The sequence below is a fragment of the Dipteris shenzhenensis genome, chromosome 12 (genome assembly GCF_047967505.1).
Source record: "Dipteris shenzhenensis isolate YYH24624 ecotype China chromosome 12, Dip_SZ_1.0, whole genome shotgun sequence".
NCBI lineage: Eukaryota > Viridiplantae > Streptophyta > Polypodiopsida > Gleicheniales > Dipteridaceae > Dipteris > Dipteris shenzhenensis.
This window is the reverse complement of record NC_141607.1, coordinates 54,929,669-54,950,204: the sequence shown is the minus strand read 5'-3', so window position 1 is coordinate 54,950,204 and position 20,536 is coordinate 54,929,669. Positions and strand designations below refer to the sequence as shown.

The 20,536-nt window shown below is 46.4% G+C and overlaps 1 protein-coding gene across 3 annotated transcripts in view; it reads left to right on the top strand.

Moving 5' to 3' along the window:
• The window catches only part of LOC147896413 (BRCA1-A complex subunit BRE-like protein), a 75,582-nt gene that overhangs the window by 21,186 nt on the left and 33,860 nt on the right, over nt 1-20,536 (top strand). For all 3 annotated transcript variants that reach the window (XM_087382605.1, XM_087382603.1, XM_087382606.1), the window contains exons 4-7: nt 10,635-10,725; nt 10,927-10,962; nt 11,047-11,136; nt 11,242-11,372. In XM_087382605.1, the coding sequence (XP_087238731.1) occupies nt 10,635-10,725; nt 10,927-10,962; nt 11,047-11,136; nt 11,242-11,372 (348 nt within the window). The remainder of the gene's footprint in view (nt 1-10,634; nt 10,726-10,926; nt 10,963-11,046; nt 11,137-11,241; nt 11,373-20,536) is intronic.

Sequence of the window (20,536 nt, the reverse complement as noted above, 5' to 3'; positions counted from 1 at the left end):
AAAAGAATTCAGAAAACACTTCTTACCTCCTGACGAGCATCCCGAGCTTTGGATCAGTATCGAAACCTTCGTCAGAGAAATTTATCAGTGGCGGAATACACTGATAAGTTTAGAGAAAGTGTAATGAAAGTTTATGAACCTCTACCTCAGTCAATCTAGGTTAAAGAGTTTATCTTTGGATTGAATGATCGGATCAAAATGGAAGTTCGGGCTAAGTATGCGAACACGCTAGATGAAGCAATTGCCATAGCCTTGAACTATGAGGATCTCAAAGGGAACAAACCAAGTGGGTTTGTGCAGGTTGGGACTCGGTATGAGTACCCGAAGAAAACTGGGTTTAAGAAGAAGTGGATTAGCAATGGGAGTGCCTCACAGCCTAGTGGTCAAGCCAAGCAGGCGAAGCCAGTTGAGACTCCTAAATCAAGTACCACCATTGGAATGAAAAGAAAAGTAACACCAATGGCAGCCCGGGCTTGGTCGAAGTCTTCTTTGAACCTAGAGCAAAGAGAAAAAGCGAGGAGAGAAGGCTTGTGTTTTGGATGCCTTTAGCCTCATCAGTGGAAAGACTGTCCACGAAACAAGGATCGTCGGATGGCTGAGATAGTGATCTCAGAATGCGACGTGGAAATGGAGGGAAGTCCAAGAGCAGAACAGATGCAGATTCAGCTAGCAGGATCTTCTCAAAGGTCAGTACCTGTTTTGTTATGTGTGTCTGTTGCTAAGCTAGTAACCAGTGCACCTGATAATGTCCTATCAAAGCCCACAGCAACAGGGTATACAGCCTTTAACGATACGGAGTTAATTAAGATGAAAGGGCAAGTAGCCAATCATGATGTCATTGTGTTGTTTGACTCAGCGTCAACGCACAATGTAATTAACTCCAAGCTTGTAAAGAGGCTGAAATTAAAGACTAGCCCGTCTGACTATGCATATACAGTCAGAATGGTAGATGGAAGTTCAATTGAAGTATGGGACCAAAGGGTTACCCAGTTGGAGCTTTGAATTCAAGACAATGCAGAGAAGCTTGATTTGGAAATGACAAAGCTTGCTCATGCAGACATAGCCCTGGGTAAGGCTTGGCATTCTAGGAAGAATCCAGCCATAGATTGAAAAAAGCACATTTATCAATTCAAGATGAATGATGTGCTGTATGTCTTATGAGGTGAAAAAGATATACCTCAAGGACCGTTGGTTTCTGTAATGGAAATTCGAAAGCTCAAGAAGAGTTTTTGTTTCTTTGTACAGCAGTGGTAGAGTCGATTGATGGTCCTTCGGCTAGCAGTGATGTTGCCCAAAATGGAGAGATGGCCAAGCTGGCTGATCAAATAGCAGCGGAGTTCTCTGATTGTTTCAGGGATGAGTTACCTTATGGGTTATCTCCAGAGCGGAATGTTCAGCATAAGATTGAACTAATCCCGGGGGCAGAACCTGTAAATAGACCTCTCTATAGATTAAGTTTTACCGAAGAAGCGGAGGTACAAAGACAACTGGAAGAATACCTCAAGTTGGGGTAGATTCAACCCAGTTTCTCACCTTTTGCTTCGCCAGTGATATTAAAGATGATACTTTTTGCCTCTGTATAGATTACAAAGCATTGAATAATATCACTATTAAGCACATGTATCCGATGGCTCGGATTGATGATTTGCTAGATGCGTTACATGGGGCCGCAATTTTCAGTAAGATAGATCTCAAATGTGGCTACCATCAGATCCGTATTAGAGCCGAGGATGTGCATAAAACCGCTTTTAGAAGCAGGTTTGGACATTATGAGTTTTTGGTAATGCCATTTGGACTTACCAATGCTCCAACTACATTCGTCATGCTTATGAGCGATTTACTACGTCCGTATATCGGAAAGTTTGTAGTACATTTTATTGACGATATTCTGGTATTCAGTAAAAGTATTACTGAGCAATACGAATACTTAAGAATAGTGTTCATTACTTTGAGGAAAGCCAATCTTTATGTAAATAAGAAGAAAACTGTACTGTGTATGGTAAGGCTTGAATATTTAGGATTCATAATTACTCCTGAGGGGGTAGAAATGGATCCAAAGAAAGAGGCTGCGATATTGACTTGGCCAATCCCTTAGAGTTTGACCGCTTTGCGATCATTCTTGGGATTTGTCCAATTTTATCGAAGGCATATCAAAGGATATTCCCAAAAAGTATTGCCATTGACTGATCTGACCTCAGATAAAGTACCTTTTATATGGGGACAATATCAACAAGAGAGTTATAACACCATAAAACAAGCTGTGGTCTTAGGACCGGTGTTAAAAATAGTTGATTCCCAGAAACCGTTTTTCCTTGAAACCGATGCAAGTGGCATTGCGGTAGGAGCAGTTCTCCTCCAAGAGGGAAGGCCAGTAGCCTTTGAAAGCAAGAAGCTTTCTCCCTCTGAACGAAATTGGCCAACTCATGAACTAGAGTTGTATGCTGTTGTCCATGCTCTGAAAACATGGAGACATTATTTATATGGATCAGAGTTTTATGTTGATGTTGATCATGATACTCTGAAACATTTTTGTAAACAACCTGACTTGAGAGGCCGCCAAGCTAGGTGGGCAGAACTCATGCAGGAGTTTAACTTGACGATTCGGTACGGAAGAGGGAAGGATAATAAAGTTGTTGATGCGTTGTCACACATTATGCATAATATGAGTTTCACGGTATTAGAGAGTGCTCTAATGACCGAGATTAGAGAAACTCAAAAGGTGAACGAGTTCGTCCAGAGCCTTTGGCCTAAGGCTCATGTATTCAAACCCGGGGAAAAGGATGACCTGAAATCCAGAAAAGGCCAAACTTATGCAAGATATACCATAAGAGATGGTATGCTGAAAAGAAATGGCAAGGTTGTAGTACCTAATTAGAATGATCTCAGGCAGAGAGTCATTTAACAATGTCATGATAGCCCGTGTGCGGGACATCCAGGAGTCATCCAGGAGTCGAGAAGACATATGATCTCGTGAAGCGAGATTTCTTTTGGCTAAAGATGAAAAAGCATATTCATGAATATGTGACACGTTGTTTTTTGTGTCAGGTAAGTAAGGCAGAGCGGGTGAAGCCACCCGGACTTTTACAGCCTTTGGAAATATCACTAGGTAGGTGGGAGAGCATTTCCATGGACTTTATTGTAGGTCTGTCTATGACACAACTTACAAGGTGGATATGATTCTATCCTTGTGATAGTTGATCGTCTTACCAAGATGGCTCACTTCATTCCAACTAGGGAGTCTGTTAGTGCCTCGCAAGTGGCGGATTTGTTTATTAAACATATATTTCGTTTGCATGGGTTACCCAAATCCATAGTGTCAGACAAGGATGTCAAATTTACCAGTCATTTTTGGACTGCAGTGTTTGAGACACTAAGGACTGAGTTGGGAATGAGTAGTGGGATCATCTAGAAACGGATGGTCAGACAGAAAGAATCAACGAAATTTTAGAGGATATGCTTAGAGCATATGCGTCATTGAGGCAACATACTTGGGACAAATGGTTGCCATTGTTAGAATTTGCCTACAATGATAGAAAACATTCCTCTACAGGGTTCAATCCATTTGAGCTGAACTATGATTATAGACCAGCAAATCCAACTACAGTTGGAGTACCTCAGAAAGTGCCTAGTGCCACGAACTTTGTGGTTCATATGCGGGAGATGCTAGCACTTGCGAGAGCTAACATCCGCCAAGCTATGGATAGAACTAAGGCGTATGCGGATGAAAACAGATCCGTTAGAGAATTTAAGGAAGGAGAAAAAGTTTTTCTCAGAGTTCCTTCGCACTCTAAGTCTTTTACTGCAGGAGAGTGTGCTAAGTTATCACCCCGATATTGTGGGCCGTGGTTAATTCTAAAAAGATTAGGCAAGGTAGCCTATAAATTAGAATTACCACAGGGTTGTAAGGTATACCCAGTGTTTCATGTTTCTCGTTTAAAGAAAATTTTGCATACAGGTGACTCACTAATCGAGGGTGTTGTTTTGTTTCAGGGGATAGAGGATAATGCAAGATGCAAACCAACAAGAATCCTGGACCGAGGAACAATGCAAGTACGCAATCGGAATATACCCACCGTGTTGGTTGCATGGCATGGTTTACCTCTATTAAAAGCTACATGGGAATCCGTATACCAGTTACGGAGAGTGTTCCCAGACTCTATCATCGAGGACGCTGCTGCCTGAAGAGGGAAGGAATGTCACGCTTAAGTTGAGGCAACATGACCTCGGAAGGGTCGGTCGACAATTTCTTTTAAAGGATCAATGCTTGTATTATATATGTTTGGGCTTTATGTAAATAATCAGAAAGGAATCAAAGTCAAGGTCCTTGGTGGGGGTGATATGGCACTAGACTAGGTGGATCTAAGGCTAAGGGGTATAAATGCATTAAAGTGCCATGGGGCAAATGATTTCAATGATATCCCAAGAGAGGGGTAAATGATGCATTTAGGAGGTACCCTAAATTGTAGACATGTGGCATACTAGATCCATCTAGGGAATTGGGGCTCGTTGGAATTTGACAAGCAGGAACTTTCACGTACGAGATTCTGTGAGCTTGCTACCATCCAGGTTGGCTGGGAGGAAATTATGTGCCTATGCTCGTGATTGTAAAGAGAAAGATAGGCCTTTGAATGGTTAGTCGTAATATCATCCCTCAACTGGTAAAGCTAAGTCCCTGTTGACCTAAGCCCTGTAGTCTAAAAGAACTACCTGGTAATCTCCCTCTTGCACCCGCCACGCCCTAAAAGCCTAACACTGAAGCTCCTTGCTTCTCCTATGAATGGCATCCACTACCCAAGCTGCCTAGAGGCCTATCTAGCCGTTGCCGAATCTCTGCTACAGCTTGCTGCACCTCCTTCAAGAATGCGGACCCCCTTCTGTGGGAGTCCACAGCGAGGCTGCTCAAGAATCAACGTAGTATGCCAGTGGATCCCCCTCTATGCATGGCTTAGCCTCCCACATACAATATTTCCATACGCTCAAGCAAACCATCATGCCTCCTCTATCCAAAGGAGAAATGAAGGCTATCCAGATGCTTGGAGACCTCCGGCTCCTGCCATAGGTCCCTACCACTAATGGTGAAGATGAACTACTCCCACACATTGCGCTTTACTATAGGCATACTGGTAAAAAGAGCTCCCCTTGCTTGTCCCCCTTGAACTCGGGGTCGTTAAAGTCTCCAACAACAACCCAAGAATCTATGTCTGGGAGGCTCTTTGTGAGCCTCCTCCAAAAAGCTGAGCACTGTTGGTGAACGTTCAGGATGCCTATCTTGAAATCACCGAATCGAAGACCCGTCCATACTGCTCTCCAAGGGACGAGCTCGACCTGGACATATGCCTCTAGGGCAACTGCTTATTAAGCCAAGATATATACCCCTCCACTCCTGCCAACTGAGGGTAACCAAACCTCGAGGCCTCTCCTTGGAAGCAAAGGACGGCGACTGATATCTGATGCTGAAAACATATCCGTCCTATTACAGACATCTACAACTCTCGAATATTATTAGTACATGCGACTGTTGACATACACGATCGAGGAGCCCATGCACGTTCCAACTCATGGAGAGGCAAGGGGAATGGAGAACAAGGCTCGCTTGTGGGTGGGGGCCTGCACAACAACCTTGAACTTTTGGGACTTCGAGGGTGGCTTAGAAGGAGAGTATTCCGCATCCATGCGCCACTATACTAGCGGCATCACCAACTTTACCCCCCTGCATCATGAAAGAAACCTCTACCCCAAGCCGGCTAGCCGAGAGGAACCTCTGGCCCCAATCGGATCACTCCCACTAAGAGGCTCCATCCTCGCTTGTTTGGTGCGAAACCCAGCTAAAAAGTTCGCTGTGTCACCATGTGTGATCACTAAGATTTGAATTGGAAGCCCAGATACAAGCCCAAACTGGCACCAGTGCACAACAAGCTGCAATCTGATGAAAAAGAGCCTTAAAGTACCGTGACTTGCTGGAGGGAGGCTTTGCGATCTAGGGGGGGCAGCCTTTGTAACAGCGTCCACTCCGAGATGTTCTTGGGTGAGCCACGATCAAGCAAGCTCCATGTGAAGTCCAAGAGCTGCTTCTCAGTGAACCAAGAATCGAGGCTAGAAAGAAAAAGGACAGCTTGAAAGAGGCAAAAGGAAGGAGAGGGGAGGCATAAACAGAGGCAGAAGGGAAGAAATCGAAAGGGAAAGGGCAGGGAAGGCGACGCGGGAGAGGCAGGAAGCCCTTCACACCCAATAAAACCTTTAAGAATTCATCAGTAAATATGACAAAGTAGGGATGATTTCCCAAGGATGGAGTCCTCATGGGACGGCAAACATCACTATGTATTAACTACACTTTTCTACCAGCCTAAACAGCACCATCATTTAGAAAAGAAAATATGTGCATTTTATCAAGGATGCGACCCTCACAACACGTTTTGGAGAAACCTCCAAATGTGGCAAGGCATTAACCATCTGATACCTTTGTAAGAATCAAATTGCCATAGTTGACATGCCCAGGTTTGGGCGCGTCACAACCCTGCATCATACTTGGCAAAGGTAGTAGTAGCAGCAATACAAGAATAACAAAACCCTAGGGTGAGTCCAAACTGACGGTACCACTAACTGTGGTTAGAAAAAAAAACGTTGGAAGGCCATATTACATTGGCGGCTACCTTAGAGATTAATATTTCTAGCACCCCCTTACAGTGACAATGTTGAAAGGTACCAGGAATAATATCATCACCAAACGGATATCACGTCAAAGCTCTATGGAAATCCTCAAACTTTTCACGAGGTAGAGCTTTGGTGGAAAGATCTGCCACATTATGATGTGTATGCAAAAGACCAAGTTGATCTTCCCTACATGTAGCCGCTCCCCTGACTTAATGACAATGTATCTCTATGTGTTTCGTACATGGATGAAACACACAATTTTGTGTAGACTCCTCCAATGATGCATGTAGATCAGCCAACAAACGTCTCAACCAAACACATTCCACAGAGGTTGTGAAAGCTGCCTTGTACTCAGCTTCACATGATGAGGTGGAAACTGTTGATTGTTTCTTGCTCAACCAATGAATCAACGAGTGTCCGATGAAGAAACAATTACTACCTGTTGACTGCCTAGTGTCAAAATCAGCAGCCCAATCTGACTCTCCGTAAGCATGTAAATGCAAGTTAACCCCTAGGAAATAGCAAACCAAGAGACCGAGTACCTTGCAGGTATCTGAAAAAACGCTTCACAGCCTGCCAATGTGAAGTCTTCGGGCTGTGCATAAATCTGCCCAACTACGTTACTGCATACTAAATGTATGGTTGTGTATTACACAAGTAAATTATGCATCCCACAGCCTGAGCTGTAAATCATGACATAAAACAGCTCACTGGCATCATGCGTTTATAACTCAAGAAATGGGCTTGCAATTCTGAATTTTGAACCGTTCAAGCAGTTTCTCAATGTACATAGATTGCAAGTAGCCAACGCCCTTGTCATCATTTAGGGAGCCTGGTCAGATACTCATCAGTGGCCACACAGGGGTGCCTTTCTAGTTGTCCCATTCAGTGTGCCAGGGCTGCCCCTTAGCTCCCTTATATTTTTGTTTGTGGCAGAGGCTATGGGCTATTTCTAAAGATCTCAGGTAGCAAGCCTCACGGGGTTGTGCCTCCCGATCCACCAGGAGAGGCTCTCAGTTTGCAGACAACATGGCACTCTTCACGGAGGGCACAACCGAGCGCTTAAAGGGGATCAGGGGAGCATTGGAGTGTGAGGCCTCAGTGGCCAGGATCAACGGGGCCAAATTCGTTAGCTTTCTCACAATGACTGAGGAGGTTTAAGACATTGAGGATTGGAGGGCCGCACAAGGCTTCAATGTAAGAAATCCTGGATTTATTATATTTAGAAATGTGCTAAGGAACAGAAATGAGACTGAAATAGCAGAGAACAAGGAATATTTGTATTGCTCGAGTGTCTGTGGTGTGTCATCCATACAGTTGAGCCTCTCTTATATAGAGAGTGAAGAATCACACATGAAAAGGTGTGTACTCCAGAGTGTATGTGCATGAAGAGTGTACCCCTTGTGAAGGGTGTGACCCTTGATGAGTCGAAAGGGCATATCCTTCCACAAGTGTCCATTCATCAAACTATTCATAACTCTAAGGTATAGAGAAAGTGCTTGGGCAAGGACTGGACTACTGACCCAGCTCCTTTGTCTCAGAGATAGACAAGGATGAGATGGTGCCTATGGTCGTGGGAGTGCTGATCTCGAGGTCTAGTGGGACCCAGGGGAGTTGTTCTGGCCAGCACGAGTAGGGCACTCAGATAGGATCAAGGAGATGCCCTTTTTCTCTTACTCCACTCGCATTGGCTGTCCTCTGCAGCAGCTGGATTGTCGCTGCTTGGAACCCTTTGTGAGAGAGACTCAGAAGAACCACACTTGGGATTTGGTGGATTTGCCTATAAATAGGTAATTGACACAAAGTGTGTATATGAGTTAAAACACAACTCTAATGGTACCATTGATTTGACAGGTACAAATCACGGCTGGTTGCCAAAGGCTATACTCAGAAATAGGGCATAGATTTTGAAGAAACATACCTTGTGCTCCTAACCAGAATATGGCTGCTTCACATATACAAGAGGTCCCCTTGTAGAAAGACTGGTTTTATGTCTACTAACAGATGCACTTGCCACCCAAAATGTGCAGCCATTGCAGTCACACACCTGATGGTAGTCATCCTGAAGTGGGGGCAAAAGTAAGGAAAGCCTTGTATGGCTTAAAGCAGGCTCCTCAAGCTTGGTATGCTAAAATAGATGCGTATTTGACCAGTCAGGGTCTTTGCAATAGTCCTCTACATCAAGGACGGAGGGGTTGTGCCGATCATTATTTTGTATGTGGATGATATGCTGCTCACAGGCACGAATGCAAAGAAAACTGCAGATTTCAAAACTGAAATGCAGTTGACATTTGAAATGTTAGATTTGGGACTTTTGCATTACTACTTGGGGATTCAAACAGTCAAAGTACATATAGAGGCTGTAAGAGTGGTTTAGGTTTCAGGATGGCAAGGCCAATTCTACTCGTATGAAGCTAGGGCTGAAGTTATCCATGCATGATGGAAGTGAACCATTTGATGCAACTATCTACAGTCGAGCTGTTGGATGCCATCTATTAATGCAATGCACATGGTCATTTGGATTGATGTTTCCTAGGGGTTGACTTGCAGTTTCATGCTTACAGTGACTTGGATTGGGCTGGTAATGATGATACTTCGCAGTCAGCTAGTGTTTTTTCTTGGACATTCGTACATTTCATGGTTGAGTACAATGATCACTACTTCCTCTTGCTTGCTTGCAGATCACACGCATCATTGGAGTCTCCTTCTCCAATTCTCATTGACAGTCAGAGTGCTATTGTATTAGCATGGAACCCTGTGTTTCATGCCCGGAAATTCACTATCATTATGTATGAGAACGGTTACATGCAATGGAGATCAACTTGATCCTTTCCTTGACACATTAGAATGTGGGCTAGGGTGAAATTTCCCCTCATTGAGGTTTTTTCTCCTTAACTACAATTAGTGTTTGAGTTAGTTGTTTGTAAGGGTCTTAATCCCAGTTAGGGTTACAGCTAGGATTATGGGGTGTTATACCCTTGCACTCTCTTTTGTTCATTGTTCTCAAGACGATAGTTAAGTGAGTTGTTTCTCCTCCACAGTTGTGCAACAAGAGTTTACTTAATATCCTAACTTATCAGGAACCCCATTGTTAGTGCATCCATAGGTGGAAAGCATCATTATAGACACCAAGGGGGGATCTTCTTTAGAGGGCTGTACTATCACCTCACCCAAAATTGGGCTTGTGGCTGGCAGTTGGTAGATCCTTCACTCCTCTTGTGTCTCCCAAACTGAGTTGAGGTCAGTAAGAGAGTAGTAGTTGGGAGGGCAAAGGGACTTACTTTATGTACATTCCAGGTTCTGCATTCTTCTTTGCACTACTCCATCACATGTGCCATATTGAGATGACCTATTCCCAGGTTTGTACTTAAGTTACCTCAGTATTTGTATGTAATTTTCCTGTATTCATTTGTGCTTGGGTGTCACAAATTGTCCATAATTCTTGGCTCGAAAGGTAATCCTACGCGGACTGCACAGCCCTCAAAAGGTCAGCCAAAATTGTTTCTCAAGGATGGGGTGTTTCCAGCCCATAGGATGAGCACAATGTGCATCTTTATCCAAAGGATTTACACAACCCACAATGGGCATGTGTTCCCTCCTAGTCAAGCCTTGATGTCTCCTCATATGAGGGCTCACAGCTATTGCACCATGTGTAACACGGGCGCCCTTTGAGGTAAATTGCCTACGTTGTTTTGAGGGAAGATAATTAATGCACTTCCAACCATTACCGTAGATTATATATTTGACAAATAGAGTGATAATACAGCAAGGAAAGCTTGCAACAATGATCTCTTGGCCTAAGCAAGTTTTGTTTCAAGAAGAATGGAAGATGCTGAGGCAACTTCTTGAATATTGGTCTTATCAAAGGGAAATGGAGCTGGCTGGGGACACGATATGAATAATCATCAATGGGAAAAGCAAGTAGAGAAAGTGTTTTGTACTGTTATCCGAGTACTTGACTTTCCTTATGCACTGTTTGACAGGGCATTATACTTGCAATATCAGCGGAAGCTTGTAGAGGACCTTGATGATCCTAGAGTGCGGTTTGAGATTGGAACAATTAGTACCATCCAGGCATTTCTCTCCCTCTCTCTCTCTTTCTTTCTTTTCTCCTCTCTTCTCTCTCCCATGCCCCATCCCCCCCCTTCCCCTTTTTTCGCGCTTTTCTCTCTTTTGAATTTTGTTTGAAAAGCAACAGTTCTGTCTAAAACATTTTGGGCAAACATGGACATGGATGATGCCTTATAGTTGTCGTTTATTGCCTTTGTTGAACAGGGCCTGGAGATGTGCTTGGTCAAGATAGCTGACAAGGTGAGTCTTTTTTTGGGTAAATGGTGATGGTGTTTGTTTGAGAAATAGGAACTTGCTGACAGTGTATGCATTCCTAAATGGCAGTCGCTTGAGGTCAAGTTTGCAGTGCCTTTACTGCAAATGGATTTGAGCCAACTTGTGCGAGGAAGACATCAAGCTATCATTTATTTGCAAGTGAGCAATCTTTTTTGTTTACAAGGCAGGAGTGTTTGTTCAGTGTTTGACAATGCAGAAGTGTTTGTTGCCAATTACTGAAGCTCATTGGCAGAGCTGTTGCAGGTTATCTTTCCAGTAAGGAAAGGATCGTTGTCAAGTCCGATGGTCCCCCAATTGAAGCTTTTTGCACCTCCGGCATTGAAAGAAGTATTTGACGTCGAGGATGTAAAGCTACCTGTTTGGCCAGATGGAATGTAGGTTACAAAACGTATCTTGCACTCAGTGCCTGTGTATTTAGATGACTCAGGTTTATGCTGATAAATCCTACACAAAGGCATGGCTTTTGAAACCATGCAAGAGTATGCTCAATTGAGGGAAGCAGATATTTATGTCTTGTTATCGATGACTAATGTAAAATTTAATAGGTTGGTGAAAAAATATGGGATATTTGATGATGTGAGCCAATACCTCTTCAGTGAGTTTTCCGAGGATGAGCACCAAAGGTGAGCCTGTATAGGGTTGAAGATTTACTAGTATATGGCGAACACTACAAGTCAATAATTCCAAGCTGATGGGATAGGAAAGATATATATGCCTATTACTTGATACAAGAAAATGTACAAAATGTTATGCTTGGTCATCTAAAGTGTAAGTGAGAGACGGCAAGCAAATGCCCCTTTGAAGAGCCAGTAGGAGGCTAGCCCTATGCAGGGTTCTTTTTAAGATCCCCTCTCACTTCATGTATGTGGTCTTGCAAGATGACTCCTGTTGGTCCGTAAAAGCAAGTACCATTCTGTACTAGAGTGACCAACAGGAGGGTGCAGAGATGGACACGAACCACTTTGAAACCCCTGAACTGGGGGAACTTGGGCCTGATACCTAAGCAGGCAAAGTGTTCACGTTGACCTTGAGTGAGTGGCTTCAGTACTGCATCTTGGTGTGCCTAGTTCCCTTTGTAGCATTGGATTCTTGGCAAGTGTTATGCAGCTCTGGTTATCACGTTTGATCACTCTTCGGTTTTCAGGTATGTTGTACAATGTTGAGTAGTATCTTCCTGTGCAAGATTGCCTTGCAAATACTAGTCTGCTTCAAGGTATGGAACGGCTATGGTGTTGCTTCCTGGTGAGGCAACAGACGAAATGTCATGGATTGTGAAAAAACAGGTTTCTTACTCAGTTTGAGTTAGGTTCACCACGTGTGGATCATGATTCATACATGATTGTATATGCTATTGTGGTGTATATCTTTCACTATTGTTCTGGTAGTTCTCTTTGGCATGAGATGGGAAATGTTTCATGACATCAACTTTGTAGCTGATGTTTGGTTATGTGTTGGATGTTGAAGAATTGTAACAGGCAAGGTGCCTAGAATAGTCACCAACTGCGCCCATCCTAAGTACTGAGTGTGGAAGCATGGATGCTATTTGTAGAAAGAAAGAAAGGATGAGTTTGGGAATGTTCTTGGATTCATCTAGGTATATGATTCTGCCGTATTAGCGGACATGCAAATTTCACCTTGTGAAGTTTTCGTCCAAGTTGCGGCCTCCTGGTATTGTGATAATTCTTTCTATCTTAAATGGTGTGTTGCCCTATCAGCTAGATTTAGATTTAGATGCTCGTTGGGGAGAGACTAAAATGAAAATGTTTAGACTTCACAAGCAGTTGTAGCTTGAATGAAGAGATTTTGGACTACCTTTTGATTAGCCTTCTCCTTTAGTGCTAGCCTTCATCATGGCTGAGTTTGCCCTTCACCTCCGGAGTGCCGACAGAAACTCAGTACGAAGACTTTGTATAAATGGATGCTCATACTTGTGGGTGTGTGGATTTGTATGTGTGAGAGCATATTTTTATACTATGGTCTACACCCACTGTTGGGCACTGATGACGTCAGTGGGGATGTCATAGTAGCTAGTCCCTGCTATGCATGATGGAGTTTATGGTTTTCAACCTTGTGAGTGACTATCATGAGATTGAAACTGCACTATGTTGTGTGTTTTTTTTTTTTTTTTTTTTCCATGAAAAAGACTTCTATTAAGTAAGAACAAAAACCCGCGAGAGCAAGCTCAAAGCGGAATACATCATGAAATCATGAGAATAAATAAAAAACCCCTCAGAGTGAGGTGGAAAGAAGCCAAGGCTGAGGCTGAAAGTGCCATCTCAACCCTGTAGTAGATTCAGAGAAGAAAGGAGAATCCTTCCATTCCCTGAAGAAAGAAGCCCTCCTAGCTGAGGCTGCACGGGAGTCCCCCTGCATACCCGTCCATACGGCCATCAGAGTGTGTACGATGTCTGTCCAGATACTAGCCAATGTGTGCGAGGGATGAACCTGAGTACCCTCCATAGCCTCTGTGCATCTGGCTCTCCAGATATGCCAGGCTGCTATGCTCACTAGAATCTCCCAAGAAGTATCCACAGAGGCATGTACCTATGTTATGTTTTTAGAGGATGAGTTTGGGAATGTTCTTGGATTCATCTAGGTATATAAAGTCTTCGAAAGACTGAAGATCCATCCTTACACGCCACCTGGGGTGCACACACTGCTTCCGATCGACTCATATAGACTCATCACCCCTAGATCATCGCTCTTCGGATCTACATCTCCTAAAATCTCCTAATCATACAAGATCACAAAACAATGTCAAAAGGCTTTTGGAAGTCTACAAAGTGAGCGTAGGTTTTTAGAATCTCGATCTCGCGTCCTCAAGCACTCGATCCCAACCAGGTCCGAAATGTGTGTAGCTGTAAGAGATCCTCACGGATAACCTGGTTGACCTCGTGTGATTTGAGGGGAGAGAACGGAGTATCCATGCTGTACTGGAAGGGAGGTAGTCTATCCATGTGGAGCCCCAGTCACTCAAACAATCTCTTTGTGCGTGCATACCAACACCTCTGGTCCCCTTCTGCTGCAAGTGCCATAGAAGAGAGAGAGAGAGAGAGAGAGAGAGAGAAAGAAAGAAAGAAAGAAAGAAAGTGTATTATTGTCCACTAAAGGCCAAAATGGGCCCATGGGAGAGAGAGAGAGAGAGAGAGAGAGAGAGAGAGAGAGAGAGTTTATTAAAGTCTTCGGAAGACTGATGGGTCTATGAGACTGCGAAAAAACCTGAATACAATGAGCTGTGGTAGTGGAGCTACTAATCGAGCATCCACACCAATGCATAATGCAATAAAATGCAAAATGGCAGTACTAAGTCGTAAGTACAGCATAGTCATATCCCGACTATATATATATATATATATATATATATCAATCTCAGCATTATCGCCGGCATCACCATCATAACCATCATCATCATCATCATCATCATCATCATCATCATCATCGTCAGCAACAGAACATCAGGATGGATGAGGCTGTGGAAGCGGAGGCATGAGCACAAGCCAACATCCCATAACTATCTCTGAAGAGGCAGTAGAAACGCCCTCGGATCTCATAGTAAGCAGGACATCTGAAGATGAAATGTCCCTCTGTCTCAACCTCCTGCATGTCACACAGTGTGCATATGCGCGCCTCTCCTTGGGTAACCGCTCTGCTCGGCCGCTCTCGATACGAAGTGTGTGTGAAGAGACCCGGAACTGCCCAAGGGAGATCCTCAGCGAGTGGGATAGGTGAATCAGCATGTATCCTGGTGGATCAATGAAACCCTCCGCTGTGATATGTGAGAAGTGATCTCTGTAGAAGCCCAGCTTCACTAGAAGATCACTCGGGCCCAACCAAGTCTGGAATGTGTGTAGCTGTAGTAGATCCTCACAGATAACCTGGTTGACCTCGTGTGATAGGAGGGGAGAGAAAGGAGCATCCATGCTGTACTGGAAAGGGGGTAGTCTGTCCATGTGGAGCTCTAATCTTGCAAACCATCTCTCTGTGCATGCATACCAACACCTTTGATCTCCCTCTGCTGCAAGTGCCATAGAAGAGGACAGTGCTAGCCATGGTATCTTGCTACGCCCATCTGTGGGCCTCTTCTGCTCTTCCCTCTGAAGGGACGATAACTGCTGGCGTATACCAATCTCGCGTCTCTTGGAATCAGCGACTGTATGATAATAGTCACTAATTCCGGATAAGGCTGCAGCTACCTGAGATGGGCGGACAACTCCACCCTGTATGTGAGAAACCCAAATCTGTACAATATCCTCCGTGAGGCTCTCCTCATAAAAAGCATCCGGAATCCTGACACTGGTAGAGCGTTTTCTCCGATGAGGCTCTACAACACCACTGGAAAATGATATGAGGTGGTAAACCGTAACCCCAGTAGAAATGCATACAGATCCGCCTTTGTCAAGTGCCCAATCGTCTACATAAAGTCTGTCAATACATGCATGGATGGGCATGTGTACTCTCTTGTTCGACCAAGAGTATAGGAGTGACTGTGGCATAACATGAAAGGCATCATCAAACCAAGTGTCCCTGCCACTGTATTGAAAGAGAAAGGCATTCCAGGCTGCCCTCTCCAAAGAATGAATTCCACCCTGTCTGCCTTCCTTTTTGTCTGATGGCAACTCAACCATGTTGAAATTGCCACCAATGATCCAAGAATCTGCAATGGGGGCCCAAGATAGTAACTCCTTCCAAAAGGAGACTCGCTCCCCTCTATTGTTGGGGGCATACAGATTGAGAAAACCAATCTTACGCCCTCCAATCAAAGTAATGATCCATTGAGCTCTAGAGGGGGAGATAATACCATGACGAGCAACCAAGGGTAGAATAGAAGGAGAGACCGAAATGCAAGTACCTCATCTTGTGCCCATAGCAGGCGACCAAAAGGTATGTCCTGAAAGAAGTTTGTCAGACATAGAGCAATCACTGGCATCCAACTTGTATTCTTGGATAAAAAGGATATCAATAGCACCTCCAGTGACACCTGGATGAAGCTGAATCCGGATCAGTTGCCTACGGCGACGGTGTGGAACTCCGCCTAGGCCCTGTATGTTCCAGCTGACTATCCTCATCGACAGGAGGATGCTGGGTGGAAAGGCTTACCCGACCTAGTAGAGGAGACCAGCTTCCCCTGGGTCGAAACACTCTTGCTGAGGGCAGGAAACTCAGCAGGTGAAAGGATCCCCACACCTGTTGAGGGGCAGGCTCTATCAAAAGGAATCCCCATGACGGGGACCCCTAAGGTGGAGGCCACAAACTCCTCATCCATGAAAGTTGCCGAGTCTTCCAGTGCCGAAAAAGAGTTCTTGAGAAGCAGGTCTGGCCGAGGAGTGCGAAGAAGACCTGCACTTGTGGAAGATGGAGGAGAAGGACCTGCTAGCAGAACTAGAGCTGGGGGCTGAGGAGGCCTGTGGTTGGGCTGAAGAGGAATCTGGAGTCCTCATTTGTGCATGCATTCCCTCGGTCGTCCTGATTGTGGCAGGAACAGTCTGTGGGGAAGAAGTATCGGTAGCCCCCTCATGATCAGAAACCAAAGTGACTGGGGCTGCAACATCTACCTCTGAAGTCTGGATGGCGTCTATTTGAACCGGATCAAAGGTCTCCTCTTGAGGTAAGGGAGCCGCTCTGATCGCTCTCCATCGTGGTATTGGGTGTGCTGTGGGCGTTGGGCGCCTTGCTGCCCCTAGTGGTCTTGGGGTGCGCGAAGCAGGATGCCTTGCTGCTCTTGGTGGTCCTGGAGTGCGTGGTACAGGGCCCTGGGGAGGTGCAATCGGGGTAGTACGTGAAGGAGCTACACTAGAAGACCTCTTGGGTGTTTTTCTCTTCCTTGGGCAATCTCTAGCAAAGTGCCCAAGGGTCCTGCAAATCCTGCACTGGTCTTGTCTACCTGCAATCTTGACTCTTTGTCGAAAGAGAGAGCCATCTGGGCGTTGAAGCATGATGTGGTCATCCGAGATGTTAGGGTCAGAGACAATGACCCTAACTCGAGGCACCCCGTCTGCTCTCACTGCCTCAGCCGAGAAAATTGGCATGCCAAGAAGGGGGGGGATCTCAGTGACCACTCCGAATGTGGCTCTGATAGTAGCAAGAAGTCGATGGTAGACCTGAGGAAGACCAGGAAATCTAATAAACAGTGATGTGACCTGACTGTCCTCCTCGACCGGATCCAAGCCCAAGGTGTAGGGCAAAAGAAAAATCCTCCTCGAACCCAAAGCCAGAGGATTAGCTTTGAGAACAAGGGTTGTGGACTCACGGGAGTCGAAAACCACTTGGAAGAATCCACGTCCCAAAAGTCGAACATCTCGGAGGTGTGGGGCGAGATCTCCTGGTAACTCCGCCAGCATCCAGTCTCTAGCTTGTGATCTGGAAGGGTGTGACCCAAAGATGCGGGCGAAAAGTGATGTGGAGCCCTCTAGTTCCACATCTTTCTTGAGCTGCTACAACTTGTCTTCTGAAAAAATGATGGTTTTGGCGGCCGGTGGAAGTGGACGAAGATTGGCTGAGTGGGGATCCATTCACCAATCGATGTGAAAAGGCCGATTCAAACACTAAAAAGTTTCATCCGTGAAACTATTGCCCAGGACGCCCTGGAACATGGGCATTGGAGGAAGGAGAACAGGAGAGGGTAGGAGAGAGGGGAAGAGGAGGAGAGGAGGCGGGGAGGCAGCAGCGGGGGGGAGGAGAGGGGGATGGGGGAGAGGAGGCGGGGGGCGGCGGAGGGGAGCTGCGGGTTAGGAAGAGAGGGGGGGTGGGCTGGGAGGGAGAGGGTGGGCGGGGGAGAGGAAAGGAGGAGGCGGGGCGTGGGCGAGGGGGTGGGTGGGAGAGCGGGCAAGGGGGCTGGCAAGGGGGAGAGGGAAGACGGGTAGGGGGAGAGGGTGGGCAGGGGAGAAGGAGGGAGGGGGCGGGGGTGGAGGAGAGGGGCGGGGGGGCTGGCGGGTGGAGGAGAAAGAGGGCAGGGAGGAGGAAGGGGAGCGGGAGGGTGAGGAAGGAGGGAGAGGGGGTTGGCGGGGAGGGAGAGGGGGCTGGTGGAGGGGGAGAGGGTGAGCGGGGGAGGAGGAGGGGGGCTGGTGGGTGGAGGAGAGGGAGGGCGGGGAGGAGGAAGGGGAGCAGGAGGGCGAGGGAGGGGGACCGGGGTTGGCTGGGAGGGAGAGGGGGCTGGCGGAGGGGGAGGGGGTGGAGGAGGGGGGCCGGGGGGGCTGGCGGGTGGAGGAGAGGGAGGGCGGGGAGGAGGAAGGGGAGCGGGGGGGTGAGGGGGGAGGGAGAGGGGGCTGGCGAGGAGAGAGGGAGAGGAGGAGAGAGGGAGAGAGGGAGAGGGGGCTGGCGAGGGAAGGGAGAGGGGGGCAGCGAGGGTGAGGGAGAGGGAGATGGGGCTGGCGAGGGGAGGGAGAGGGGGGGCAGCAAGGGGGAGGGAGAGGGAGGGGGGCAGCAGAGCTCACGGGGAGAGGAGGAGCTCCATCGCATGCTTAGGATGGATACTATGATTGCCTGCTTCTTCAAAACACTAATATTATGTATAAGAGATGAAGACTCTTCTGCACGAAATTACTTGACTGAGAGAGATGGTTTGAGCGACTGGGGCTCCACATGGATAGACTACATCCCTTCCAGTACAGCATGGATGCTCCATTTTCTCCCCTCCTATCACACGAGGTTAACCAGGTTATCTGTGAGGACCTGTTACAGTTGCATACATTTCACACAACTCTAAGGACTTTTGGCGGAGATTTCTAGAGGGACGGTCCCCCTCACCATTGAATGATACTCAGGTGTGGTTTGATTATGCACGCACACTCTATGATATGCCAAATTAGCTAGTCCCTAACCTATCACATATGCTAGGCCCCGCATTCTGCACCGTCTTCACTAGGGGGGGCGGGTAAAGGATGCCGTAATGAAACTTCATAATGGCTGAGCGAAGGATCACGAGGGACTATGCATTGAGTTCATTGCATATGGGATTAATCTCCTAGCCCCGCCGATCTTAGCAAAGCTATTTAATGAAGCTGTTTGCTTGGGGTTTCCACACACCTGGACCATTAACACTATCTCACCCATTCACAAGGTAAGGGATCCCATGAGCCCGGAGAACTACATGATCATTATGATTGGACATGTGATATCGAAGATTTATGCATCAGTACTTGATTCTGAGGTCAGCAGATTTGTGGAGTGTCAAGGACTTAGAGCAGCAGGACATACCGGTTTCAGGCGTGATTATGGAACCATGGACCACATTCTCACGCTTAGATGTATCATCGAGGAGACGAGGGCACGAAAGCATAGGGTTTACTGTTGCTTTGTCGATTTCTGCAAGGCATTTGACACGGTTCCGAGTGCCCGCCTCATATGGCATCTACAGGATTTGGGTTACGACCAGGAGATCATTTAGGCTGTTATGGCACTTTATGAGCGAGTTTCATGCAGAGTCCAGATAGGATCTGGATGGACGGACGAGATCATGAGCACTATCGGGGTCAAACAAGGGTGTCCATTACGGCCTACCTTGTTTGACCTCTACATTGACGAGCTCTAGATAATGATGTAGACACGGGGAGGGGGGTAGGTTGCTATCTCGCGGGCACGTTGATCCGAATATTGCTTTACACTGGCTCTCTTGTCTTCCTCAACAGAGGGGCTCCAGGGACACCTTGATGCACTACAGTCCTTTTGTGAGTCTCATGATTTAAAGGTCAACTTGGGTAAAACCAAGGTAATGATCTTCAATACATCTCGAACCGTCATGGGCCAGAAACAGTTCGCATTTAATGGGTTTCCTGTTGAGGTAGTTTCATCATACACTTATCTTGGGGTTGTCTTTTTCGAACCCATCTTCACTATGAGACCTGCGATGCATGCACGCTTGAGCAGAGGATATGCTTCATTGGCTAGACTAGAGAGGCAGTGCTTCCGCTCTCACTTTCAGGATCCACGAACCAAAGGGTTGCTTTTTGACTCTTTGGTCTGTCCAGCAGGGATGTATGGTAGTCCATGCTGGGGGCCAGAATTATCGGATATAGAGTGGGTCAGGGTGGAGCGGTTACGGGTTCTCATGTTATCACGGATGATTCGTGGTAAGCCATCCGTTCTTCACCAGATCATTCGAGCGGAGTTTGGGTCACCCCCATTACAGCTAGATGCTGCATTTCAGGTCATCACGTATGTTTACTGAGTTGGGGAGTATGGGGATTACACCTCTGGGCGTAGCAGGATACCATGGCTAGCACTGTCCTCTTCTATGGCACTTGCAGTAGGGGGAAACCAGAGCTGCTGGTATGCATGTACAGAGAGATGGTTTGAGGGGCTCGGGCTCCACATGGACAGACTACCTCCATTTCAGTACAGCATGGATGCTCCGTTCTCTCCTGTTCTATCACACGAGGTCAAGCAGGTTATCCGTGAGGATCTACTATAGCTATACACATTCCAGACTTGGTTGGGCCCGAGTGATCTTCCAGTGAAGTTGGGCTTCTACAGAGATCTCTTCTTACATATCACAGCAGAGGGTTTCATTGATCCACCAGGATACACGCAGGTACACCTACCC